Source organism: Amblyomma mixtum, chromosome 8, assembly GCF_055824585.1.
Source record: "Amblyomma mixtum isolate Tamu chromosome 8, ASM5582458v1, whole genome shotgun sequence".
Classification (NCBI taxonomy): Eukaryota; Metazoa; Arthropoda; class Arachnida; order Ixodida; family Ixodidae; genus Amblyomma; species Amblyomma mixtum.
The window spans coordinates 28,587,851-28,608,562 of record NC_143019.1 but is presented as its reverse complement, the minus strand read 5'-3'; the positions used below and the strand labels follow the sequence as shown (position 1 = coordinate 28,608,562).

The window sequence follows — 20,712 nt, the reverse complement described above, 5'->3', positions numbered from 1 at the left end:
GCATCAGAATAAAAGTTAATTAATAATTATAGTAGTTTATTTTTAGTTGTATTAAGTATATTTCAAGTTTTTGCATTCAAGGACAGAACTTCGAAACCACTGGCGTTTCAATCGCGGTATGCATCAATCCTGCGGCTTTTGTTGCTTGTGTTACTTGTGTGCAGTGCGTAGATAACGTGAGTAACTTTGGGGCTCTGCGTTGTTTTACGGCTCAAGATGTTTTACCACGTGAGTATTTGAATGGAATATGTGCAGGCCTCTTGCGGAATGAAAGCTGAACATTTTAGTGTGCTTTATTTCTTTTCATTACGCGCGGTTATTTGCCGTCGTGCGTCGGGAAGAACAGTGCGCGCTGTTTCTCAGTGGCGGCTGCGTTGCGTGATCGTTTCGCGTGTTTCAGATCTCGCTGGACCACGAAATTCTGCTGCACCCCCGGTACTTCGGGCCACAGCTGGTCGAGACCGTGAAGCAGAAGCTGTACGCCGAGGTTGAAGGCACCTGCACGGGCAAGTGAGTACGGCGACGTGGTTTAGATGCGTCTTGAATGTGAGACGCATTTTGAGCGGTCCGTGTTGAAAGTGGTTGTGGAGAAATTGGGCTTAGAAGCGGTGATACACGAGGCTTTACAACACGCAGTACGTTGCTCCGCGGGCTGCAGGTTTGACATCATCGCTGTGGGCCTTACAGACGTCCCTAGCGCGACTTTGAACTCTTCTGGCATGAATCAATTCCTCAGTTTTGTGGCTGAATGGAATTCAGTGCTGGAAACTCAGTGCCACGTCCGAGAATTTTTCGTGAAATCTTTTGCTTGCCTCACTTTTTTTGTATTGTGGCGGAGAATAAACGACTTTAGTGATGAAAAAAAGTTCGAAACGTGGAATGGGAAGGCCACAAAAACTTCACTGCACATCACAGGCAGAACTTGAAAAACTTTCAGACATCCTGCCACACACTGCGAGATGCTTCTAACTTGATGTCTGCAGTGTAGAGTGCCACTTGTGAGATTCATGAAATTGGGCTGAATATATCCTCTTCTGGCACTTATTATCAAGGGGAAAATTTTCAGATTTTTGTGACGAGTATGCCAAAATTGCACCGAGCAAGTTTAATTATGCAATTTTATTTTTATGTCCACTTCGTGGCTCATCACTGTTTTCAGAGAGTCATATCTTTTTTACTCATTTCGTGCACCGGTCTTAAAATGGTTCTACATGACAGTTTTCAGATTTCAACCTGTTTTTGTTGCATCCATATTAGAGGACATTATGGCTTTTATGTCAGAATTTATTGATGTTCAGGTTGTGTCAATAAGTGTGGACGCAGCACGCAAAAGGCATGTGTTGTAAGCCATGTTTGTTATTAAGTGTTGAATGTGTCTGTGTGCACTGAAATCTAAACACACCGCCATTGAGAATTGGAATTTTTTGTTTCATGCAATTGTTAGGTGTGCATTTATTGTAGTTCGCCAGACAGTGGTTCACTGTGCCAAGATTTCAGAGGCAACTGTGTCGTAGCACGCTCTCATTTAATGTGCATTGCAATCTGGCTTTAGATATGGCTTCGTGGTTGCTGTCACAACCATCGACAACATTGGCGGTGGCCTGATCCAGCCTGGCAGGGGCTTTGTCGTGTATCCTGTCCGGTACAAGGCCATCGTCTTCAGGCCGTTCAAGGGGGAAGTGCTTGATGCTGTAGTCACACAGGTCAATAAGGTATGTTGTATAACGAGATGTGTGCTTGTTAGTTGGTACAGCTCTTCTTATTTATTTGTGAATTCACTACTTCATTTTCTCTGCTTAGTATGACGAATAATTGCAGTGTTTTACTGGAGATGACTGCTCACAGAGCTCGACATGACCTGTCTGGAACTCTGATGTGTTCTTAATTGTGGATGTCTGTGTTCTGTGCAACTATACTTAGAGGCAGCCCATCTACATTTTTTCAGTATAAATGTGTGTATCCTACAGGTCTGTGCTGAAAGTAATGAGACAAGTCGCGGCGTGACGCGTGCATGCACTAGATTGGGAAGGAGCTTTTGGTGGATGGAGGGGGCGCCTTCAGCTTCACAATGCGACGAGCTTAGTTGGCTGCGAGCAGGCGAAGCGAGTGGATGTCTTTGAGCGTGTGCCCATGTTTCGTCGCTGCGTCGAGGAAACCATGGAGCGAATGCTGGAACAGGGCTACGCGGTGAAGCTTTGCAATAAACTGAGTAAGTCATCTACCGAGTCAAGCAACGTGATTAGGACAGCATGTGGGAACGATGCGATGTCCAGGTCACGTGTTCTAATGGCACAAAGCATTTACAAACGGTCGTGACGACGGTCACGACGAGCAACGGTCCAGGCGCCTGTCGATGACGGTTACGAACGGTAACGTTGACTGTGTGGTCCTAAGCGTCTTCACGGCGATTTGTAAATGCTTTGTGCCATTGGAACCCTTGGGATCTGAACACTGCATCATTACCGCATGTTGTCAAATGTCCCAGTCGGTGATTTACTCAGTTTATTGCAAAGCTTCACCGCGTCGCGCTGTTCCAACGTTCACTCCATGGTTCCCTCGATGCAGCGACGAAACAGGGGTACACGTTCGAACACATCCACTTGCTTGACCTGCTCAAAGCCAACTGAGGTCTTTGCATTGTGGAGCTGAAGGTTCCCCCTCGTTCCCCCAAAAGCGGTTTCCCGATTAGCGCAAGCATGCGCCACACCGGGACTTGTCTCATTGCTTTCAGGACAGACCCTGTAAGTACATTTGTTGTCGTCACCACTTGGCAGTACATTGAACAACAAGTGTTTATTCATAGTAACCTGCACGTGTATCCAGCCGAAACACAGCACTGGTATAATTCTTCCACCACCATTGTTGGTGCTATCCACATATTGTGGAATGATATTGATATGTTTAGAAGGGAGTGGTTCAGAAAAATGCATTGCTCAAGAGAGCATGCAGTCACAAGCCTCCTAGAGAAAAAAAATTAATGCACCGTCATACAGTGTGATGCGACAAATCAGTGTAAACAGTATTAGTTGTATGTTTTGCTTTCACAGTGATCACCTTCCCTCTCTGTCTTTGAATTTTGATTCAGCATCGCTTTTTTGTTCCCATGCTGTATGCATTTCTGGTGGATAGTGGTGGGTAGCAGCTTGTATTGGGAAGATGTATTGTTACTAGTACGTGCCCAAAGGTGCACCCATTGCAGGGTTTGCTTCTGGAGGGTAGAGGCTTCAAACAGACAGGCTGGTGGGGGTGGTTGGGTGGGTGGTGGAGGACTTCTGGATGTGGGTGGAGGTTCTGGAGGACAGAGTTCAGTTGTAGGTGAAGGCTAGTGTTTGGGAGGGGAATTTTTATCATTCTGACGGTGCTTTTTCTGGATGCAGATAAATACACACGGCTTTTTATCGAAATGTACTGTACTGCTAGCGCAGTAAAAAAAAAGGAGTAGGAGCTGGGAACCTGGAGGGTACGCACGCACGACAGCTATTTGTCGAAATGAAAATAAAAGTTGCCCAAGATTTCAACGCAAATTGCGATGCATCTGTGACGTCTTTAGCTTTGAAGAATCACTGTCTCTAGCAAGGTTTGTGTGATTTGGAACTTCAATTAAACATGGGCATGCAGCCAAACTTGGATGTTGCCATGGCATAATTCCAGCAGTCACTTGCTGGAGGGGCTATAATGCCCGAGCCACCCTTGTTGACAACTGTTGCGTGTACAGCTGTTGTAGACGGCCAGGAACATATTTAATGAAGTCTCTCAGCATCTGTGCAGGTGAACACCAAAAGGCATTGCACAAAAGGTGGTAAGGTATAGCTGTCCCGTGCAGTGTGCTCATATATAATGCGATCTGATGCGTAGCTGTCTTGGGGTTTGTCTGGTAGGCATGCATAACAAATAGCAAGGTGTGAGTTCTTTCCTTTACTCTGCCACAAAAGAGGTTGCCAGATCAAGAGAGATGTGTCCTGTGTAGTGAAAAAGTTGGCCACCATCTTGAAAGAACCCCTGCAGAAACTTGGATGCATTGCAAGTATATGTGGTCAAACCTTGATATAACGAACATGCATATTCCAAATTAATGGCTATATGGAACTGTTCTGTAAGTGTTTTTAAAAAACATGTAATTTTCATTTGATATATCGAACGTGGTTGGCCCTAAAACGGATATATTGAACTCCGTTTTTGTCCACCACCCACTGTGGACATGCCCAGGAACATCACTGGTGCGCGCTCGAGTTCTTCAAGAGGCAGGCCTGTCTTCAAACATTAACTCCAATTTACATTTGTGGCTAACAAAAAACATTTATGCCCAAAGCTTATGTGACTTTTTACACACAACCGGGCTTCATGCGTTTTTGTAACGTGTTATACTGTTCGTTATTAACATCACATTTTATGCCTAGCGGCACACTTAGCGCCACAAATAATAATAATCATAATACCTCCTCAGCAACATGCAGCACCCACTCGGATGGCAGGTGTCAGGCTTCACAGCACTACACAAGTGGCTGGTGGTGGTGCCACAAGCGTTTGCACTTTTATATTGTGCTAGTGTTCTAGCGCGGTAGTGTTTTATGTTCGTGCTAGATCTCGTACTCACCAACAATGCCACTGAAGTTACAACAGCTTTGAACATTGGTAGCCAGGCAGTCAGCATGCGTTATGCCTGTCGCAGCTGTTGACAACACCCTAGGAGCAGCGGCATCAACGGTTGTACCGTTGCACTAACCATCTTACGCTCATACTGACTGTCTCGGAAGTGGTGAAAATGCTGATAGCTTTCGCCCTGATGTACCATTATCCATGCGACTGTGTTGTGAAGTGGGAAAGCCACCCTAGCTAGCTTTTGACCCGCTGGTGGTGCAGAGCAAGGAAGACAACCTAACTGGCATTCTTCTTTTCTTTTTTTTTTTAGCAGCCTCTGGAATTGTTGGGAGCATCTTTGAAAACACTGCCAAAACTTTGGAAGAGGTCTCCCTGTTTCTTTAGTGAACACTGCCTGAGTTGTTTTCACTTCATTGACTAAACTGCACTGCTCTTGGATGGATTTTTGATTAAATTTTATATTGTGAATTTTGGCTATATCAGACTATTTTACGATTTTTTACATCTTCACTATAACTCTTTGACTGTGTACCATTGGGAGCAATGTGGTGCATGCTAATCGAGTTTTGGTTAGACCTCATCTATCCGCTGTCATAGAGCAGGGCATGCTGTTGAGGCGTGCGAAGAGGGGACTATTTATGTCTAGAGACATGTAAATTTGTTTGCTTTGACGTGTGACACTCCTCCTTAGTGAGGATGCCATAAGGTGTCTCATGAGTCGCGAGCAGCGCTATGGTGCATGCAGTGCACTTCCAGGTTTTGTGGTAGTGAATTCGACTGTTTACCTTTGTATGTGCCTTAACTTGTAGGTTGCAAAAAGTTAATTGAATGTTGCACTTCACCGCATTTGGCTTGCTGTGATTGCTTTGATCTGGGAATTTATTTCCTAATGCTAAGATGGAGGGAATTAGGTGAAGGATCCTGCATACAAGCAAGGCTTAATAGGTTTTGTTTTCCAGGCTGTACCCTTTAAATGAATGATGAAATCAAAAAATTTTGTTCTCTAAATAATGATTAGGCTCTCCACTTTGCCGTGAGCACCTCAATTTTGGATGCAGTCGCACCGTTAGCTACGCCCTTGTATCACCTGTACACTGGCCTGTGCCCACTGTCGTGTTGAAGAAAGAGGACATCCATTGACAACAAGACTTCAAGTGGAGTGCCCACATTTGTGCACGCAACATAAAATATTGGCAAAGCGTCGTGCACGAGGTACAGCGTGAACAAACGAGAGTGCTATGACAAGGACCGAAACGAGCAAAGTCATCCGTAAGGCTATTTTAAGCTAGTTATGTGAAAATAGTGCAAGAAATAGTTTCAGTAGAGTTGGTTCTTGGGCTAGTTGGTATTCTTGATTTAATCTCATAGCGCTGTGTTGTCCTTCTTCTCTCCCTGCTTCTTTTTTTTGGCCGTGTGCCGTTGAGCTCAAAAGCTATGAGCTTTAATCAAGAAATTGTTCTCAAGATTGAGGCCCGTGCATTTTGTGGTAGCACAGGTACGACCGTATGGTCAGTGCGCATTTTCTTTTGCTTGTTTTGCAGAGGTAAGTGCTTTAAATTGCTTAAAATGGCCTAACTTGTTTACCTAATAAGTTCTCATGACAAAAGTGTAGATAAAGCTGAGAGGATCGGAATTTTCATTATGCAATCAGGGCGTCTTCCTCGGTAATATCTAAAGCTTTTAACAGTTTTGTGCGCTAGCTTTAGGGCTTCCACTCTGCCAAAAAGCTTTTGTCTATTCGTTTGGTCCCTCCGCAACCTGGAAGAGCTGGGTGCCAACTGTCTGGGTGGCACATGGGACAGCTAGGTCATGTGTCTTGGGTGTGAGAAAAGGATGGGAAAAGAACTGCCATTGGAGTGGTACTATGTCTAGAACTGCGACGGTGACTGTGAGTGTTCTGTTATTCCTGTAGTTGCCTGAGTATGCTACAGCAGCAGTACGTATTGTGTGTCTCACAGGTGGGGCTCTTCACGGAGATTGGCCCCCTGTCCTGCTTCATCTCGAGGCATGTGAGTGGCTGTTGTCATTGCTTACCTGGTCTTTCCACTAGGGTGGATAGAAGTGCTAGATTCTTTTCATGCTTTTTTGTCGTAATGGTGAGCTTTTGTCATGTTTTCAGGCTGCATTAGGGAATAGAAATGGAGAAGCCATGCCACGGTTTGCTGTCTTCATGCCGTGCCGTGTGCACAAAATGCAGAGGACCATTTTGTTTCTAGTACAGTTGATCTTGGTTATGTCAAGCCCGGTTGTATCGTGTTATTGTTTATATTGAACAGTGAAAACACCATCTTGAAAATCTCATACAAAAGTGTAGCACTTCTAAAATGACTGTGTGGGCTTGTTGGTCAGTGATCATGGTTAAAGAAAGCAGCGCGAAAAGACAATGACAAACGAAGAAGTGGACAGGACTGGCACTGACTACCAACCACTGTTCGTGTTTATCGAACTCCCATTCAGCGGTACTCAGGATATACAGTAGAATCTCAATGATACGATCCTGGCTGATACGAATTTCGGAACGATGTGAATTCATAAAATTCTCTGACCAGAGTGTATCGTGTGCAGTGGTCTGAAATTTGGATGTTGCAAGCAACCCTGACTGCTCGACCGCAAACACGAAAGCTGCAACCGCACCCTCGAGCACGAAATACTTGTCCGTAAATCGCACATGCCACAATCATCAGAGGCAGAAATGTGCAAAATTCAAGGTGCGGAAATGGGCTTGGGCAGATAACCGCTGGTCCTTAAGGGTAATGGGGTGGATTCCGAGAGAAGGCAAGCGTAGCAGGGGGCGGCAGAAAGATATGTGGGCGGATGAGATTAAGAAGTTTGCGGGGATATGGTTGTCACAATTGGCAAAAGGACAGGGTTAATTGGAGAGACATGGGAGGGGCCTTTGCCCTGCAGTGGGCGTAGTCAGGCTCATGATGAGGTACAGAGCTATTTGTAAACCCACTTTATCATGGCTGTTGCATTACTGCCAGGTGTTTACCTTTCGGCTGAAGAGCAGCCCAGAGGTGTGGGAAATGACGGATTATAATGTTGCGTGGCGGGGAGCCGAAGAATAAAACGTGATGACTGATGGCTATAAGATGATTTAATGGCTGTCGGCCTAGCATGAGCACTCCGTCCTGCACCACTGCCAGCTTCGTCTTCTTCATCACAATATCATTTCAGTCCTCCTTGACTGCATCAGTGTTGCAGCAGCATCCTAGGGCACTTCATGTGGTAGTAAGTAAAACCTTGTTAACCCGGATCTCACGGGACTGGGAAAAATGTCCGAGTTAACCGAATTCCGGATTATCGAATGTACCAAGAAAACGAGAAACAAATGTACGCAGCATAAACATACCTTTATTGCTTGAAAAACTGCGTTATTTTCGTTTGTTTCGTCGCCGGAATCTGTGCTACAACGATCTTTCTCAAACCCATCAGGTGATGCTTCGCACGCTCACTGTCACGGGATTCTACGCAGAATTCCTCTAGAATGGCGAGAGCCTCGGCGGCGTCCTGCACAGTGCGACGTCGCGGCGGCTGATCTGGATTTTCATCATCGGAACACTCATTCTCCTCCACGCCAAGCACTTCCGATATGATGTCATTATTGGCCGGCTGCTGTTGCCGCTTCGCTGGGGGGGGGGGTGCGGCCGCCATAACAGCAAAGCGTGAAGGCAGAGACAGCAAAGCGTGACGGCAGAGACAGCATGCACCAGTCCGCGCGCAATGCGTCTTATCACACTCGCAACTAAAAAAAAAGCAGCTGCAGCGTCAGTGTAGACGTGGTGGCAGTTACAGCACGCACCAGAAGTCGAACACAACGGGCACGAGTCCGCACACAACACGGCTTTTCGCACACTCGCAAAACAACACAGCTGCAGCGCAGGGGTAGCGTGGGTCGAATGGGCTGAGTAGCACGCGCGTAGATCCGGTGACAAAGTAAGCCTAGCAAGCCGTCCCGTCGTCCTTTGCAACTTTTAGTGGTTGCTGGATGGCTGAATGCTCGACCAGTGCGCTGGGTGGTGACTAGCGCCACCTGGCCACTGATCACTCTCTCACTATTATCATCACATCTCTCGCCTCCTGCGGCCGTTTCTCGTCTTGTTTCGGTTTGTGTGGCTCTCCTCGGCTGCGCCAGCTTTGTTGTCGGTTAGGGGTGTTTGAACATTCGGGCCGCCGAGAATGGACATTTCGATAGCTCTCGCCGGGGTTGTTCGAGTTAACCGATACGTGGCTAAATGCTGCCGAGTTAACAAGCGTTTAACCCCATTGAACTACACACATTTTTGCCAGGACCGCGGTGCGTGTCTGAGTTAACCGAATTTCCGAGTTATCGAGATCCGGGTAAGCGAGGTTATACTGTAGTATTTTTTCCGACTTGTACTGGGACAAGTACTGGGACAGCTGCATGGCAGAGCAGCACTGTTCTCATGTTTCTTTTTCTAAATGCTTACTCTGGGATACAGTTTTCTTAACTGCTCTTTTCTTGGCTGGCTTCATTGAACAATTGATGTCTCTACTTTCCTAGCCCTCTACCGTGTCCACAATTGGGCTGCCCGTCCCTCTGTCTTTTCTAAACATGGCAAGTTTTCACAGCCTATTTGGAAGCCAGAAGTGGCAGGCAATGTTTTCAATAGAAGAATAAAAAGAGGAATTGACTTTATTGCACAGAGTTGGCCAGCCCCTGTGGACAATTCATTATGCAGGCTTCAAGAGAGCATTCGTTTGTCATAGAAAAAGTTAAAGCAAGAAATGGCTATCCGCTGCTGTTTGATAGATGACAGAAATTTTTTTTTTTTTTTTTCAGCGTGGTTAGGCCAACGAGTTCATTGAAACCGCTCGAAGCATAAGAGAACAGACATGCTTCATCCACCGGAATGAATATCAGCTGATTGAGTGGCAAGGCAGTGCTGCAGAAGCATCTTTTTCTATGCACCCACATTCCATGAAATTTTGTTTGCGACTGCATATGCCTCAGCAAGACTGGCGTCTTGTTGTGTTCATTTCATCTCCTTTGGTTGTCGGAGCAGGCAGTAGTAGATCACATATTTAATGGTACATATCCTAAAAGCCATAGTGTACGACTAATCTCCCTGGCAGATTTGTCTAAAATATCAATGAAAATCTTTTCCAGCCCCTTATCTCTAGCTCAAATAAAGAGTTGCAAACAAATAAGGTGCTTGCATTTGGCGGCACTTCACTGCTATTTCTGCAGATATAAGCATCCTGCAATTATTAACAATGGTATGCTTGCTGAGTTAAGCTGCAGAGGTCATGTGAGTCATTACAGTCTCCTTAGCTACCATAGCCTGACAACAAGATGGGCTAATGTATGCCCACCGCAGCGAGACAGGGTGCTGTCCCCACCCGCTCGAAGAGCTGCGTGATAGTTTCAGTTTCATTATAGATCTCTCATGTCATATGACCTTGAGCATTCTTGTTGCGATAGTATTGTTTTGTTATGTTCTTTTTAACTTCCCTGCCTATTATTTTTTTTTCTTTTTTATTCGTATCTTGGAAGTGAGTAAAAGCTGAACAATGTTCCTCATTGTTCACTGGTGGTTTGATGTTTTGTCTTCAATTACTTTTCACTTTCCTTCAGCTTTCTAAGCACTGATGAACTGTGAAATCAGGGGTTTGATGGAAGCGCGCTTTGTTCCTATACATTTGGAAATTGTTCTTGTGTTCATGTCTTTATTTCTTTTTACACTGCAAGAAATGAAGGGCACTTTTACTTAGGAGCGTACTTTTAGCTGTCTGTGGTGTCCTTATTGCGATTGTTTATGAGTTCTGATTCTTTTCTTGGTGGCGACCTGTGATGTGTTCGCGTGTTTTCTTACCTCCTCTTCTGTTTTCATTTCTCTAAATTGCAGTCCATCCCATCAGACATGCAGTTTGACCCCAACTCGAACCCACCGTGCTACAGGACTCAAGACGAGGTGAGCTTCTTGCTGGATGGGTTACGTACGACAGACTGCGAACACATGAAGTACTGGCTCGCTTGAGCCAGGAGTTCTCAAACTTTTTAGCCTCGGTGAATCCTAGTGGCTTACAAAAGTTGCCAAGGAATCCCTGAATGTCTTGGCTGCCATCCCTTCCCGCTGACATGCATGCGGAAACTGTGGGCTTCCTCAATACCCAGTTGGAGAACCCCCCGGCTGAACCCATTACTTTGCATATTAGCCATGCAGTGTGTGCAGTGCATTTGAATGCGATGGAGAACTCCTAGTTTGTGTTGAACTGTCAGCAAAACTGCCAGTTGTTCATTTGACCACATGGCATCGAGTTAAAATGAACTGCAGATTGGGAAAGAGTCTTTATTTGTCGTTATGCTCTCACAAAGACCTCTGCCAGAATTCTTGGCGGTGCATGAACTATGCTTCCGTCGTGAAACAAGCTTAACGCTATTCTCTGTCGAATTAAGTGCATGGCTAGTTTTATACAGTAGACCGTCGGTAATTTGGAAATGCCTGTTTTGAAATATGGGCCTTCTGAACTTTTTTTATGTTGCTCAGTGAATTCAGATTGGCAGCATGTGTTTTTCACCACTTATCTTGAAAGTTTGTGATGATGGAATTTGGATGCCTTGAAATATGGCCCATGAAAACTCCGCAGGAGGGCAGTTAGACAAATTTGACATGACCCATGGGTGCGAGAGACACAGGCATGACACAAATCTGTTTCTCACAGCAACAACTGGGCAGACTGAAAAGGGGGGGGGAGGCATTAGGGAAGGACCGACACCTCTGTTCCCACCCTTCAAACACTTCAAGGTGGCAGCGGATGCCGTTTGTTCGTGCACCCTTGTTTTCCAGCTGCATTTCTTGTGCTGCTGTTCTGTTACGCGCGACTCTGTTTAATGTAATTGAGGTGCTTGGTTTGCCTAGTGAAGTTTGCCTTGCAGAATAAGGCTACATAGATGGCTTAAATTTCGACAATACATGAACAGTGTTCTGGAATTTGTGTGCTGCTTCAGTTATCTCCAGACTTTGTTGAGCTCATAATTTTTTTCCCCGCTGTGGTAGCACTGTTATTGCTGTGCCCAAGGTTCTAGATCTAACCCCGACCGCAGCAGGTGCGTTTCGATGGAGGTGAAATGTATAAACATCCATGTGCTATGGGAGGTCATCGCATGTTAAGGAACCGGATATTGTTGAAATTGATAGAGAACCCTATACTACGGCATCTTTCATAAGTCATTTGCAGCTTTGGGACTTGAAACCTATGTATCATACCCGGCTATGTTTGTGAACAGCTTTGTTTTCATTCTAGAATCGAGGTCCTAACTAAAGGCGTCATGCTTTCCTACATAGCAACAATTTCTGTGGCAGAATTGCATGGCAGTTCGATCATTGGATCTGGGCGGTGGGAACAGAAAACAGTAATTAATTTTATGCTGTCTGTGCTGTCAGGCTTAGTTACAAAGTAAAGATTAAAAAAAATGAGTAATAAATCGTTGAATTGATGCAGTTGAGTTCTGGCAATATGAAGTCGCTCACTGAGAAGTTTTTGGTTAATTATAAGCGGACTATCGGTCCTGTCAGTTTTCAGCACAATCCTGTTGAAAAAGTCACTCAATAATTCAAAGTTTAAAAGCTCATAACGTCGTTTAATAATTAGGTGTCATTTTTCAGCCGAGCGCCTCGAGGTGGATGTTATTTTTTAAAGCATAATTCATAATCTGTCAAGTGCCACAACAGCTCCGTGCTCCTCATGATGGTCATTGCCTTCACAGTTGTCCACAGTGCCGCAGTTCTCGAAATGATGAGATTAGTCTGCTGGTCATTGTTGTCATAAGCGTCAGCAGGACCAAATTTTCGAAGCAGTAAGATTGTACGTAACATGGACACAGCACTGAAGCACACCTACAGCTTGCATAACTTCTTCACTTGTTGCACATTTGTTGCACATTTCAACCATGTGAAGTTCTTTGCTTTCTTGGTGCAAGTAAATTTATGGCGGCTCTTTTCCTTGCACTAGAGGTGCGCCATCAGAGATGTTTTGTTGGCTTGGATGCTCGTTGCATTCAAGGTGCCCCATTGGTGAAGGTGTAATGACGGCTTGCGACAACAGGGGGTAACGAGAAAATGAACTGAAGTTTATGCACAGATTTTACAAAATGCACAGTGTATAAAACAGAGTGACAAATAAGATGGAACTGGCTAACAGGGAGATCTTCCTTCCTCGGCATAGCCGAAGATGCAGAGTATCAAAACTATCCCAGAACAGATTGGGCTCTCGGACTCGGTTATATACCTTCGGGAGTCCATCTGGCGTTCAGGAAGCATCCAATAGCAGTAAGCCTCAACACTATTGGTTCCTTGCCATGTGCAACCCCGTTCAACTTTGACGGTCTTAATAACTCTTCTCCAAAACACGAAGTCCAAAAAAATGCATCAAATTAGTTGTAGCAAGTGATGTTCTCCACAAAAGCAACTGTCTCGCCGAATCATGCGTTCCGCCCTACAACTTCTATAGTGCACTCGAAACTCTCTCTCTTGACGTAGAAAAAAAAAGACAATAGATGGATCCCAGAGTCCTTTTCTGCACGGGTCAATTTGTCGCCTCCCTAGAACACATTCAGTTATGACCCCATGCGGTTCCCATGCTTAGGACGTTACGTTAAGCCGTATAGGTTACTGCCTTGCAATCTCCCAGGTTTCTGAAGAGACGGTGTCGGGTTAAGGGAAATTTTTCGGTTTGCATGCACAAAGTTAATGGCCCTGGCCTTGTGACGAACTGTTGACCTCCAGCCACACGGTGGTGCCTGTCTCTCCAACGGCTGTCAGCATTGTCCGAATATCCAGCGCCCTCGTATAACTGCCTGTCACTAGCCATCCTTCCTACCCTGGCCATTACTGCGACAGAGCGCTGTATATTCGCCCACTGTCCATGCACCTAATGCTGAGGCTCATTGGCCCTTACAGTGCACTTGTTATGCATTAGATTCGTTTTTTTTTTTTCAACTCCTCTCTGGTGCACCCCACTGCTTTTCACTTGGGTTTACTCTAGAACTGGAATCCTGGACAAGACAGTTTTTCTGCAACGTCCAGCTTTCGTATTGACTAGCATTTTGCTCTTCCCGCTTTCAGGACATCATCATCCAGCAAGATGACGAGATCAGGCTGAAGATTGTGGGCACTCGTGTCGATGCATCAGACATTGTGAGTATTTGTCGATGGCTTGCCTCACTCGGTGGCTAGTCATTTGCGCTTTACTCATTTTTACGATTACACATGTATGGACAGATGTGCCTAGGACTTCGATATAGATGGAGGCGAACTAGGCTAGCGGTGCAGTCCCATCATCAAGTTTTAATGCTACTACTGATAAATGAAGAAAAAGAAAGAGACACTGGGTACTATAGTCACTTAGATTATAGCTGCAGCAATGTAAGCTGTATGAGATGTTTGTAAACCTTTTAGTTGTGATCTAGATTTTTCTTTTGTTTTGTTCAGGATACAAAGTCCAGGTAGAGAAGTAGTAACCCTTGGTAGCTCCATCAGTGCTCACACAGATTGGTGCTGTGTGAGACGTAATCATAGGTAGCATACCATTTTCAACGTCGTCATCAGTCATGGCTGCATTCATGAAAGGATAAAGGCATGTGCCACACTGAACTCCATTTAACTGTGCCCTGCATCAGTATAGTTGCCATTTTACCCCTACAAATTTTCTTCTCAGTCATCTGACTTTCTGCCATCCCCTGCTACATTTTCCTTCCCTTGGAATCCACTTTGTTACTATAAAGCAGTGCTTCTCAATGTTTTTTGCCTCAAGGAACCCCAGCAGCCCTCAGTATGTGCTAATGAATATTTCCCTCCCCCCAATACTTCATGTCAATGCTTGCACATTCGAAGCGTCACATTTGGTCGTTGTTGCTTGTGATTGGGCCCTTCATGGTTTTGAAATGTTAGCTTTTTGAAGCATTTGTTTGTTTTCTTGAATAACTTTTTTATTAAATGCCTTTCTCTCACCTGTGCTGTGACCTCTAACTCCAAGACGAGAACACAGAAAACCACTGTCACAACTCAAGTAACCCATTGCAATCGCATGCTCGACCAGCTGGGCTATGCACAGAATCATAGGGTGGCATGCCAGGCTCTCATTGGCCCTCTCTCTCTCTCTCTCCTTGCTCTGGCGGGGAGCTTAGTGTTGTTTTTTTCTCTCTTTCTGTGTTATGTCCAGATGCCACAGTTTTAGCAAAAATGCAGTTTCAGCTTACCCCGCCGCCGCCGCTGAATTGCTCGGAAAAATGGCTCATGCGGGCCACGCTTAAAAGTTCTAGTGGTGAGAGGGTGGCTAGAATAGATGCGCACCATTTTTTTTTGTTTTTGCCTTGGCTTGGCTTGGCTAGCTCAGAGGTGCGGCCCACTCTTTCAGTTGCCACAGAAGGATGCGGTGCCATCTACTGACTAGAAACAGAAATGAAAGTGCAGGCTGATTATGATGCGAGTGAGCTTTATTGCGAAACATGGGGTGTAATGTTCCCGCTGCCCTTGCTTTGTCCAATCTGGCTGGTGCAACATGCGAGATACTTTAGGTTTTCAAAGTTAAATAGTATAAAAACGAGTTTTAACATACCAGATACTGTCTTGCCTGCATGCGCCCGCAAGAGGTGCATGCCAGAAAAGGGGGACCGGTCAGTGTGGGTGCTCGCAGAACCCAAAAAGGCAGTCCGCGAAACTCAGTTTAGGAACCCCTGCCCAAAGGATCATCAGTTCTTTGTTCTCCACATTGCATGCCCCATCAAAATCTATTTCCTCCTCTTAAAATTTAGTAAATGAGAGTTTGCTCCCTAACCCACTCGGTTATCTTCCTGTCGCTTTGCGTTACCTTTATCATTTTCTTTTCCATACCTCACAGTGTTGTCCACAATTTAATTTCGAGCATATTGGTTAGCCTCTAGCTTTTACCTCTGTATGTGTGCACTGACTTGATGCAGCTGTTAAATACTTTTCTTTTGAGGGATACTGGTAAGTTGCCGTTCACAGCCTGAAAGTGCCTGCCATGTGCACTGCAGCCTTTCTTTCTTTCTTTATTCATACAAGACATTCATTACAGTAATGCCTTGGGGGACGCAACAAAAGGCACTAGACATGCCTGATGGGGCTACCCCCCCAGCTGCTGCGGACACACAACCAGGACATAAATCAAGAGAGCAGTACCCATACAGTAAAAGAAGCACAGCAAAACATCATGGTAAATTAGGACATCGCTGACACGTGAATACAGACCACTTCAAACCATAGCTTATTTGAAACTTACTTAACATCTAAATAAATTAAAAATCCCCTGTGCCCCTTGGTTTCTGTGGCTGTTGGCTTCTCTCATATTTATAACGAGCCCCTCATTCCCCCTTCCTTGTCTGCTTAATTGCTTAGTGAGGGCCTCGGTTCTGGCAGCCTTGACGCCATAGGAAGCATAAGAGGGTTCTCACACAGCTTCCACCCTCGCCGTTTGATGACGTTCTACGTCACATCAGCGGTAACTCAGGACGTGCTACGTCCGCTGCTTAAGAACGTGGGTGGCGCTGGTGAACACTCCCAAGGTTAGGCTATTTGTAAACATAAATACCCCCGAAAGCAGAAGGTTAGACAGCCGTCGCCGTAGCTCAGCGGTAGAGCACCGGACGCGTAATTCGGAGGTCATGGGTTCGGATCCCACCGGCGGCATGTGGTTGTTTTTTCTTCTGCTTTTCTAATCAATTAGCTTTAAGCGGCAACATATTCAGTAATATAAATTGATCAACACCACAAAATAAATAAATTAATTAAAAATCCCCTGTGCCCCTTGGTTTCTGTGGCTGTTGGCTTTTCTCATCTGGATCATCAGTCATCTGAGTGCACATATTAAGACTTTCAGAGTTGAGGTAAAAGACCAGCACTGGAAACAGAAAACAAGTAAATCAGCCCAGCACTGTTATCTCCTAATTATCTCCATAGTTATCTCTTAATTCCTCTCTCATTTTTTGGACCTGTGGTTACTTCATGGTCTAGAAAGGTGCACTTCCTTACTATGTACTTCCATTACCTCTCCTCCTATCATGAACTGCTGTTCTCACCCAGCACTGTTGAATATTATTTCTGTCTTTTTAAGCCGGCTGTTTTTAAGCCATGCACCAAAGCATCGGCTGAATGACGGCCTCAATTCTTACGACCTGTAATTTCTGGTACGCTACTATATGGGTACGACCATGGCTAGCTCCCTGACATCCTTGTGGCCGACGCTGAGCACGAGCAACAGTGGTCGGTTGCTGCCTCCTGGGCTATAGCTGATCATTGCACTGCACTTCTTCAGCATAGGTGCATTTCAAGTCATCACTGAAAGCCTGAGCAGTGTTTGACAGCATACCATGTGCAGAGTTGCAGAGCTCATCTCGCGGCTGATCGCCTGCTCGCTCTTTACCTGTTGAGCAGTGTGAATAGCTTTACAGCATGCATGAATGGCTTGCTGGCACCTGAGGGTACACATGTCTTGAGATGTGGCCCAGCGTCACCGAGGGATCATGTGGGTTCGCTCATCCTGCAGAAGGGATATTTGCAGTTGGTGGAAGGCCACAGCTTTTCAAGCACATTTAAATTACGGCTCTCAGCTTGCTTTCAACCTGCAAATGTCATTTGCTCCTGGAGAGACCAGTTTCTTAGTTGGGTAGGACCACATATAAGAAGAAAAAAAGTCAGTTTCTAAATTTTTACTGCATATTTCACCATAATTTGAGAGGTGAAAAAAACCCGAGGGTTGCAAGAAGAAATAAGTTGATGAATAAAAGATTTTGGTCAAACTGGCCATTTTATTTGCACGTACACCCCTTTATTCCACCATACAGTTTACTGGAACTGACACTTTCGTCCTGTCCACATACTTGATTTGATTTGATTTATTTCCACAAACAAGGAGGTACCACAAACAAGGAGATACAGGGTTGTGGTGGAAAACAAGGGGGAAAAGGCTGCAAAGAAGGCAAGTTGACTGGCCCCCAAGTTCTGTTTACAGTGGTGGAAAAGGCCCCCAAACAGAAACTTCGCATAATCAAAACAAATTTTGGGTCCCTTTCAAATTTGAAACAGTAAAAACAGTAAAATGTTGTTGATTCGAACCTTTTTAATCCAGCCAACTGATTTTGGCTGCCGTCAAGATCCTGGCTAGCACCGATGTGTGTCTGTGTTGCTGGGCATTCATTAATTCAGACACAGATGTGCTCACACTGGTTAATTCAGGTGGTCCTCAGATACGGGGGCTGTTTTGGTGCACCAAGCGATCATTGAAATATCTCCAAGGTGACAGTTTGGGATAGTTGATGTGACATAGCAATGAGTGTACAGCACTGAATAAATAAGACACAAGTGGCAAACACAGAGGACAAGCGCTCATTCATGTCTCCACTTGTGTCCCGTTTCTTAAGCGCTTCCGGGTATACTTTTTGCTACTTGGAAATGGCCCAGAATTGCATAGTGTGCTGTTGCCCATGGATTCTGAAATGCACATAGTAGGAGGCGTTACACCATTTACACGACACCGTCGCTGAGAAATTGTCTGGCTGGCATAGTTTTGATGTCAGTTTTCTGAGTTTTGACACTTGATTGGCATACCGCACATCTTGAATGGTTGTTTGGGCCGTTCAGTTTCTTGGTTTCCTTGATGTTAGTGTTCCTCTGTTTTGGCCGTTCTGTTTATACTAGATTTATTGTCCTTTCTTTCTTTTGTCTGGTTTAGTTTTCTGTACTGACTTTAGCTATTTCTTCCTAATATGTTGTGTTTTTCCTGTGTTGTGTGGGCCCCGCCGCGGTGGCTCAGTGGTTAAGGCGCTCGGCTGCTGACCCGAAAGACGCGGGTTCGATCCCAGCCGGGGCGGCCGAATTTCTTTGGAGGAGAAATTCTAGAGGCCCGTGTGCTGTGCGATGTTAGTGTACGTCAAAGAACCCCAGGTGGTCGAAATTTCCGGAGCCCTCCACTACGGCGTCCCTCATAGCCTTAGTTGCTTTGGGACGTTAAACCCCAATAAACCAAACCTGTGTTGTGTGTTTAACGCATGTACGAAGAAAAAAATTCTGCTTACTGAATGTCTGTCGGGCAATATGTAGGTATGTGGATGAACAAATAAGCTCTATATTTTTTTTTTTTTTCAGTTTGCCATTGGCACACTCATGGATGACTACCTCGGTAAGCGAGCACACCAACAAACCCTCCCTCCAACTCGGGATATATCTTCATTTTTTACCACTTATTGTCATTTGGCACGTTTTTGTTCATGTTCATCCTGCATTTACTCATGGTTATGACACATTGTAAAAGGCTAGGTTGAACAAATTGAACAGAATTGATTAGTATAGTAGTGGCTGCTGTGACTGCCCGCAAAAACAGTGAGTGGTTATGGAGAAAAGTGCACGGAATTTTCCTTTGCTTGATGACACACTTGTTGAGATAAAGTCACCGCAACGATGGCCTAGCGGTTTGAGCACCCGCCTTGCATGCAGAAGATGTGAGGTTTGAACCTTAGTGCCGCTAGGTACCCAGAAGTGATATGAAGGGCGCAAGCCCCTGACCTGATGCTTGGCTCCTGATTGCTTAGAAAATGGGTCTTTGACCTTACCTTGTAGTGACATACCTTGTGCCATGGAGCTCTTTGCTTCACTTGTGCGATTAAAATTCATCACCATCAGGATATCAAGGTCCTAGTTAAATCGAGCATTCATTCTTGTACATCGCAGCTATACATCTGGATTGCCATTCGCATGTCCTGAAGACTTTTATCACTAGTGTATGTGGTTTATGTGTGGTTTTAAGGTTAGTGACTGGATGCAGAAGAGGGCTTAAAATTCTGTTTAAGTCTGGCTCAGCTCTGTGCATTGACTGTGATTTTTTTTTCTTTTTCAAATCATTTTTGTAGGTCTCAGCTGAACAGGTGGAGCTTGAGTTCTCATCTTATTTCACACCAGTCACTCATCGTGGACCTGCCATTTGCCGACAAGTGGAGAAGCGCGTTTGTGTACATTTAATGTGCGACCTGTTCAGAGGTTGCAAAAATCGTGATCCACATTCGTATTGCGCTCATTGCAGGTCATATGCAGGATCTTTTTTGGCATGCTCGATTGTTCAGCAAACAAAAAAGAAAAAGATGATACGTCAATTGTTCATTTGCCTCTTGAAAATGGTGTGCATTCCTTGTCTGCCCAGAAATTTATGCAAGGCCTGGGTTTCATCTCGGTGTTTCATGTGGCTGCTGGGTTGTGCTTCTTTTGAAGAAGTTTGTTGTACAGAGAAATGAGTAAAAATTTTTTTGTGAGTTTTATGGCTTGAGCTTGAGTTTGTCCTTTTTGAAGACGAAGTTCATCGCTGTTATATACTATATTTGCAAAAACTGGTGCACTTAACAGTGATTTAACTATTTTAGTCAAATTGAGCACCCTTCTTGTCGAAAAATAAGTTGCTTTTTTGTACCATGTAGCGAACGCAGTAAATAATATTTCACATAAGAGTGTGGTAGGTAGCACTTTGTCTGCCGTTTTTGTGCAGACAGATTTTGCCATGAGTGAAAACATCGATTGTTTTTGCTCAATTTCGAGTGTAATGTGAATCTTCGAAACACAAAGTGATTCCGTGACTCCTAGGGTGTTTACCTGACACACGAGAACGTTTTCATGTTACTGTTTATAACAAATCTGACACTTTGTACAGAATTCTCCACATCATTGTAAAAACTTACCTGCTGGTCTTTCACATTCGAAAACTAACGAATTCCCTTTCTTGAGGCCTGAATATACTACTTAGGTGAAAAAATAATTGATTTCAGTCAAAACAAAAAATGGCGCCCGAAAGGGTCAATTAAATCTTGTGTTTTTCTGCAGCAGTAGCATGTAGTAGCTGCAGTTAAGCTGATGCTATGGCCTTTGGAATTTCCTTTTGGAACCATTGCTGTTACTTAAGTAGTGCAGGCATTCCAGTTGGTAAACTTGGGCTTGGTATTTGGGACTGTTTTGTGGCCAGCTTTTGGAGCTTCGCAGAGAGACAGCAGCTATAATGTGTGGTGTTGGCTTTTTAAGGCGAAAGCCTTTAATGGCTCATACTGCTGTCCGTTAACAAAGCATGTCACAAGCGTTTTAACTCTGGAGCTAA

The 20,712-nt window shown here is 44.8% G+C and overlaps 1 protein-coding gene across 1 annotated transcript; it reads left to right on the top strand.

The window, feature by feature from the left end:
- Nucleotides 1-122: 122 nt before the first annotated feature.
- Nucleotides 123-19,888, top strand: Polr2G (DNA-directed RNA polymerase II subunit Rpb7). Its single transcript, XM_089556889.1, has 8 exons — nucleotides 123-228; nucleotides 401-510; nucleotides 1,553-1,712; nucleotides 6,558-6,608; nucleotides 10,470-10,535; nucleotides 13,689-13,760; nucleotides 18,726-18,759; nucleotides 19,487-19,888. Exons 1-8 carry the CDS (start codon nucleotides 217-219, stop codon nucleotides 19,495-19,497), a joined length of 516 nt encoding a protein of 171 aa, XP_089413015.1. The 5' UTR covers nucleotides 123-216; the 3' UTR covers nucleotides 19,498-19,888.
- Nucleotides 19,889-20,712: the final 824 nt, after the last annotated feature.